Source organism: Lupinus angustifolius, chromosome LG14 (assembly GCF_001865875.1).
Source record: "Lupinus angustifolius cultivar Tanjil chromosome LG14, LupAngTanjil_v1.0, whole genome shotgun sequence".
NCBI classification, from domain to species: Eukaryota; Viridiplantae; Streptophyta; class Magnoliopsida; order Fabales; family Fabaceae; genus Lupinus; species Lupinus angustifolius.
Window position 1 is genome coordinate 11,059,019 of NC_032022.1, and position 7,722 is coordinate 11,066,740.

General features: G+C 34.7%; 1 protein-coding gene across 1 annotated transcript; it reads left to right on the forward strand.

Moving 5' to 3' along the window:
- Positions 1,941-5,896, forward strand: LOC109326113 (protein BOBBER 1-like). Its single transcript, XM_019558780.1, has 6 exons — positions 1,941-2,457; positions 4,323-4,495; positions 4,650-4,698; positions 4,931-5,097; positions 5,454-5,537; positions 5,627-5,896. Exons 1-6 carry the CDS (start codon positions 2,067-2,069, stop codon positions 5,663-5,665), a joined length of 903 nt encoding a protein of 300 aa, XP_019414325.1. The 5' UTR covers positions 1,941-2,066; the 3' UTR covers positions 5,666-5,896.

Below are 7,722 nucleotides of genomic sequence, written 5' to 3' on the forward strand. Positions count from 1 at the left end.
GACATCTTGAATATGGCAGAGCTCTTTTAAAAGAGTTCCGATACCATATTAGAATTCTAGTGCCTTTGAGGAGAAGAATGAAGTGAATAACATTTATTGGAAAGAAAATGCAAGAATGAAAAACAAGATGAATATGTGTAACTTTATTGAATATAGAGAAAATGAATTAGGTGGTGATGACAAAATAACTAAGCCTATTTAAACTACTCAAACTCTAACTAACATTCTAACTAACTTTTACAATTATTCAACATGTGGTAAAATAGGAGAAAGACTAAGTCAACAAGTGAAATGTGGGTTGCTTGTGGCCCAAGCAACTTCTGGTGTGAGGTGGCCCATATGTATATTCTGGTGCAGCCTTGATGTGTGGGCATTGTGGGTTTTGTCTTGGTCATGAGTCCTAGCTAGCTTAGCTGATATAGAAAAAATTGGTTGATCTGGTGCATGGTTGTCTCGGTCTGGTGCATGGTTGTCTCGGTCTGGTGCATGGTTGTCACAGTCAGGATTTGTGTTTGGTGCAAGTTTGTCTAGTGCATGTTTGATGTCTCGGTCAGGGTTGTCTCGGTTAGGATTTGCATCTGGTGCATGGTTGATGTCTCCGTCAAGAACTGTGTCTGATGTGTGTCTAGTGCGCCAAGTGTCTCGGTCAGGGTCAGTATCTGATGCATGTTTAGTGCACTGAGTGTCTCAGTCAGGATCAGTATCTGATGTGTGTTTGGTGCACTGAGTGTCTTGGTCAATGTTAGTATCTGATGCATGTTTGGTGCGCTAAGTGTCTCGGTCAGATTGTAAACTTGATGTGTGATCTTCGGTCATGGCACAAGCAACTTGGCCTGTTGACTCGGTCATATGGCCAAGTTAGTTGGTGCGATATTTTCTGAACATGCTAAGTCATCATGTTGAGTGATTTTGACCAATATAATTTTTGGCACAAGGCCACAAACAGAGAATATGTTATTCTTGGAGAGTTGGTGTAACTTGATCCCTCTCCTAATTTGAATAAAATCAAATTATGCATGGGAAGTGCAACTTTTAATTATTCCGTGTATACATATATAATTAAGAAGGTACAGCACAATATATGTGAGGAGGAGACAAAACCACAAAATCAATGTTCTTAATTTTTGTGTGCCTAAATTGCATATATCTTCTACCAACTAGAAACAATATATTCGAGCTAGCTAAATTAACATTCTTTAGTCAATATTACACCAAAATATATGGACATATTTAAGAAGCCGGATTAGAAATTAATTATGTGTACAAGTTAATTCCAATTCCCAAAGTTCTATAAGTCATATCAACTTAGTCCTTTTTTTTTATCTCACAGTAATTAATGAACTTAATAATGATTATTTTAAATGAATAAATAGTTATTTTGGTCTCTCACAATATATTTATTCATCACTTTAGTTTTAAAGAAACAAAAAATATATGTTTAGTCTACTCAAATGTATTCCGTCATTCAGTTTAATATCTTAAAGGGCATTCCATCAATCAATTTAGTCTTATATATATTTCGAATGACGAAATGTATTATTTCTATCTCATCAACTAAACATGAGTAAATATGGTGGATGATTTATTTATATTAATAAGAGCATTTTCTCACCTTTTTGCTAATGAATTATTTTTTTTAGGGTTTGTGACTGTCCCTCTCAATAATTATCGCTTTCAGGAATTATACTCTTACTTTTTAGTCATCATATAAATCTATTGGAGCCTTATATCAATACATTGTTAGTGCCTGGTTATTTCCTCTTGAAAATTCATCAGATATAATTTACACAAGAAAATAATAAAGTTTTTTACATTCGTGAGATCATTTCGGCCTTTGGGTCCAAATAAAACTATTGGGTTGAAATAGCATATTCATTACATTCTAGATAGGCCTGCATATACAAAATGCAAAACCACGATAACAAGTTTATTACCTTAAACTTTCTAGAACTTTCTACACTGTATCTCTCCTCTCATTTATGTGCAACACTTCACGTCCCTCGTCTTACTTTGAAAAATCTTAAACCCGATTCCGAGCTCACGAGTCAGGCCGAGTCAACTCGCTCATGGCGATCATTTCTGAATTCGATGAACCTGAGCAGAAGAACCAAACGCAATCCTCATCCAAACCCTCGCCATCTCAATCGCAAGTCTCTCATTCTTTCAGCGCGAGTTTCGATCCATCGAAACCCCTTGATTTTGTTGAGGGAGTTTTCGATTTCATCTCGCGAGAAAGCGATTATCTCGCGAGTGAGAACGCGGAGAAGGAGATAACGACGCTGGTGCGCGCTGTGAGGGAGAAGAAGCTGAAGAAGAAGAGGGAGGAGGAGGAGAGAGAAAAGGCTGAGAAGAAGTTGAAGGAAGAGGAGAAGAAGAAGAAGGAACTGAAAGTTGAGGAAGAAAATAAGAAGGAACTCAAAGCGAAGGAGGAAAAGAAGGGAGAGAGTAGTGGCAGAGGTAAATGATTTAGATGAATTTCCAATGCGCATTTTTTTGTAGTTCTGGTTTTGCCCTAGTATTATTTTTATTTTTGTGCTGTTGAGACTTGAGATGTTATGTGGTTTTCAAGTTATTGTAATATGTGCTGCTATGTGGATTTCGATTTCGATTTCAATTCCTTAATAATTTAATACTGAAGTCGTTCCTCTAAACATTTTAGACATTAATTTGGTCTGTCAATGTTTCAACTAAGCATCAATTTGGACAAAGTTGATGTCCTAACTCTAAAGGTACATTGAGGGGCTATCAAATTGGTACCAAATTTAAACATTAAAGGGACCAAGCTCCTCAGAGTATGAGTGAGCATGAGATGGTTGGATTTTTTTTTTCAGAACTCGAATCTATTTCTAGACCCGAAGGGTAACCCGACCCCAAATGGCGATCGGACCAAATTTTGAACCCAACCCCAACCCTAGACCCATTAAATATAATGCATACCCAGATAAAGTTGTGATTATTACTTATTATTATGGAAATGATATATATAGGTATTTTGTAATTACTATTACATATGTATATATGATGAAAATTAGAGAATCAATGATACTTTGGGCCGAAGAGATCTAAATTGTACACAATTGAAGACATATACAAACATGATGAATGGGTGACCATGAGACGGGTGTAATGCTTGTCCCTCACCTGACACGAAATATTGGTCAGGTTTAATTTTTGAACACGAACCCAACCATAGAACCAATGAAACCTGACCATATTCAAACCAAGTCATGATCGGGCCAAACTGGGTGAGCGGGTAGGGTCTTGCTTATGGCTACCTCAGAGGACCAACTCATTGAGTATTTAGGCATTCCTTAGTTCTACCAGAATCATGTTATGTTCGGTTTCATGACTTTAACCTTTTATTATTCTCATGAATGTCCTTATTCTGGAGTAACTGAACTCTGTCCCAAGCATGTTTCTTATACATGTTCTTGAGGCAATTTCTTTCTTGCTATGTAAACTTGTGCTTCTAAACCGAAGTTTGTGCTTTCCTCCAGTGTGCTTGTAAACTCGTTACTGTTGTCTGTTGTTTATTAATTGATGATTACTGAGTCTACTGCTCTATGCTGGAGTGAATTTTAACCAGTATTTTATTCCCTTCAATATTGAATGTTATTTTATTTTTTAAATTTTGTGAGGAATGAATGGCTGCAAATGTAGCATCTATTTTAATACCTGGCTCCTTTAAATTCATGTGAGTTTCACTTTGAGAGATGGGGTGTTATTCTACAGTAATTTATGTCCAAATAAACCATGGATTCAACAACAATAATGTCATCAAGCTATATCATGTCCATCGACAAAGCATTGCACTCTTTAAATTTTTCCTTATGGCTTTTTTGTCCTTCTGCCTCTAGCAATTGGACTAACCTTCATTTGTTTCACTCTCCTTGTCAAGGCTTCTAACTGTCTCCTCCGCACATGACCAAACCACCTAAGGCATGATTTTGTTATCCTTTTCACCTTAGGAGTCACCTCAACATTCTTCCTAATGCATTCATTTCTAATCGTGTATTGTCTTTTTTGTCTACTCATCCATCACAACATTCTCGTCTATGATATATTGAATTTATTTTTGACGCCCAACATTCAGTCACATATGTCGTTGCTGATTTTATAGGTGTGTGAGTGTGACATTATTTCATGCTTTAGTGACATCTTTTATCTGCCCCGCTTGAGTTTTGTGGTTTATATCTCTCTTAATTTCCCCATTGTTTTATAATTGACCCAAGATACGAATGAATTAACCATGGATTTACTTTGAAGTTTTGAAATTCTCTTTAATTTATTTCTTCTGCTCTCCTGTTTCAATATGTGGACAGTCCCAAACAAAGGTAATGGATTGGATCTGGAGAAATATTCTTGGACTCAGACTCTGCCAGAGCTTAATGTGAATGTTCCAGTACCAGAGGGAACCAAATCAAGGTTTGTCACTGTTGAGATAAAGAAGAACCATCTAAAAGTTGGACTCAAAGGCCAGCCTCCAATTATTGAGGTGAGTTTGCCTGCTAATTGTATGATTTGCTATCAAAAGATATATCCTACAACAGCAGTTAATTTTCTGATTAATTATATGTCTCAGTTATATATTTATTTTTTGTTAATTTGCAATAATGATTGTGCTTATACATGATTTCAAATTTTCGTAGGGAGAATTGTTTAAGTCTGTCAAGCCCGATGACTGCTATTGGAGCATAGGTACAGGACTACTTGCATCCATGGATATTTTAAGTGACAATAATCCATTAACATATTTATGAATTTAATTTTCAAGTCTATTAAAATTCTTGACTTTGCATCCTTCTGAGTCAGCACATGCATTGTGTGGATAATATGGGGGAACAACGGATTCTGTATTGTGTTGATCGTTGTTGTGGAATCATGAACTCTTCATATCCTATGAGTATATCAAACCTTTTTTTTTTTGCAGAGGATCAGAAGGTAATTTCTATTCTCTTGACCAAACACAATCAAATGGATTGGTGGAAATGTCTTGTAAAAGGTGAACCTGAAATTGATACGCAAAAAGCTGAACCTGAGAACAGCAAACTTTCTGACCTGGATCCAGAGACTCGGTCGACTGTTGAGAAGATGATGGTAACCAATCAATGATCTTTACTTTAAATGATTATATATGTGCTTCATCATTTCCAAAGTGCTTTAATCAATTAACATTCACCCATCAAAATTTGGAGTTAAACTTAAATCACCTGAAAACGATTTCACATTAGCTATTTAATATGTTTGCTTGAAGTTTTTGACTTGTTATCGGATGGAGATATCTTAGCTTGTTGAATTTGTTCAACTTGTATTTTATAAGCCTTATATCACAAGAATAAAAGAACTGAGCCTTTTTTAAATGGTTGTAGGATATATACATCAGCTGCCACTGATTAGGATTGATGATTGTTACTTTACTAGTTGATTTATCGTCATCTTGTACTGTTTTACAGTTTGATCAGAGGCAGAAATCTATGGGCCTCCCTACCAGTGATGAGCTCCAGAAGCAGGAAATTATGAAGAAATTTATGGCTCAGGTATGCATTTTACTTTCTCACTGACTTGCTCTCTAACTTCGAGTATCAGTACTTAACTGTTCAGCAAATTTCTTGTCTATGTTTTGCAGCATCCGGAGATGGACTTCTCGAGGGCAAAAATGGCATAAATGTTGCACTGTTCTTGACATGCTTTTTTGGTGATTGCAGTTTAGTTTCTTACTTTCTCACTTTGGGTTGTGAACACAATGGAGGACTTAGTTCATAATAATATTTGATAGTGAACAGTTAATCATCTTCAAAATAGAACACCTTCATTGTCTCATGGTTTTATCTGCTTTTTCAATGACCGGGAGTGAGGAATTACTTAAAAGTTAAAATTTTGAGCCGATCCTAAGCCATTTATTTCGTTCTATCTATAAAAACAAGCTATATCCAATGCTAGAATTTGAAGCTCGTATTATGATAATATTTTATTATAAATCATATATATATAGAAATCTATTTGTATTTTTCTAATTGTTTCCTATGATTTTTCTTGGTTTTCTTTTGTATCTAGGAATTCTATTAACTTCCATTCAACTTACTCTTTACGAGGCCTTAACAATATTCTCAACATTTGCCAAAATCTACCAAACTTTCTCTCTGGTCCATTTTTTTTAATTTGATATTATCTAATGTTTTAACCATTTGAAAACAATATTCTCTTCTGTCACATTGAGTTCTTCTTACTGCCGAATATTCAGTTTTATAGCACTACTTTTCACTGGTAACTTCGTTATTGTCTACTGTCTAATGTCCTATCTCTACTTAGAATGCCCAACACAATCATCATGACTATAACCTACATAAATTCCTTTTAATCGTAGAACATTATCAGTTTCTTAAATATTTGTTGTTGACATATTCCTTTTTTAGGCCAGTTTCGAGCTTTCTATTTCATACCCATCATATCACTATTTACTTCCAAAAGAATATGATAAGTTTGAAAGTGACTTCGAATTCTGGCCATATGATGAAGGAGCCCATTTACCAAACTAATACCAATCATAATCCCCTATAAAGACACTTATGAGATGGTCCCGTCCACCTGCTTTCTCCCTCTATGCTCACACGCAGTCACGCACTAACACTTTTGTTCTTTTCCTTCTTCCCTAATTTCTAATGGAGAATAATATTTACTATTTATAATTAATAAAATAATGGCACTTTTATGATTAAAATTGATACATAAATAAGCAATATATTTTTTCTATTTATAACAAGCTTTTTATTCGTCAACTGATATTCTAATGTCAATTTGTTCCATTAGATTAATTTGGTCCCTAACATTTTACAATCACATCAAATTGATTTTTAATTTTTCACATCATAGGCCATTTGGTATCTGATATGATAACAGGATCAAGTTGATTAAAACAAATTTGCTTTCCGATACAAATCTTATGGACCGCATTTATATTTACTCTATTTTCTAATTTTAATTCCTGATGGCCAAATGCGCCTTAAAGTAATGAAAATTTTGCAGAACTTCAGGCACGGATATAAATGATAGAAGCACGTTATTTAGTTATTGGTATGTGTGATATCAAATAGAGAATGAAGCATGTATTTCAGCAAATCCCACTTGAGAGTCATAAATAAAACGGCGTTGGATCAGTGAATTCACAAATCAATGAAATCATAGTATGGTGTGAGCTCAACATCAACTGAAAAAGCTAAGTTGGTATTTGTGTCCAACAATGTGGTATATCTTTTAGGTAAAAAATTAATCTATTTCTGTGTACTTCAATAGTTACACCAACTCATTACATATTTGAGTAAAGGAATGGAATGGTGACTTGGTGTATAGAAGATGCTTATTTAGCTTCCTCTATTTAATCACATTTTTTGTTAAGTCAACTGGGTCCAGTAAACTTTGCTACCAACAAATTTAGTTGGCAACCAATCACTTGTCTTGATTCTTCACAACTATAATTTTCAATTTCTTTATTCCCTTTTGATTCCATAAAAATTCACTGAAAAAGAAATAAATACACAAACCATAGATTCACATATTCCACACCATGCAACGCTACCCAAAAGAATTAAACACGTTTCTGACCCACAAAGGTGGTGACCAATTTTGCACAACCAGAAAACATGTTCTTCCTTCCTTTGTCTCTTAATTCTTAAAGCCACACACACACGTATGTTTATATATATATATATATATATATATATATAT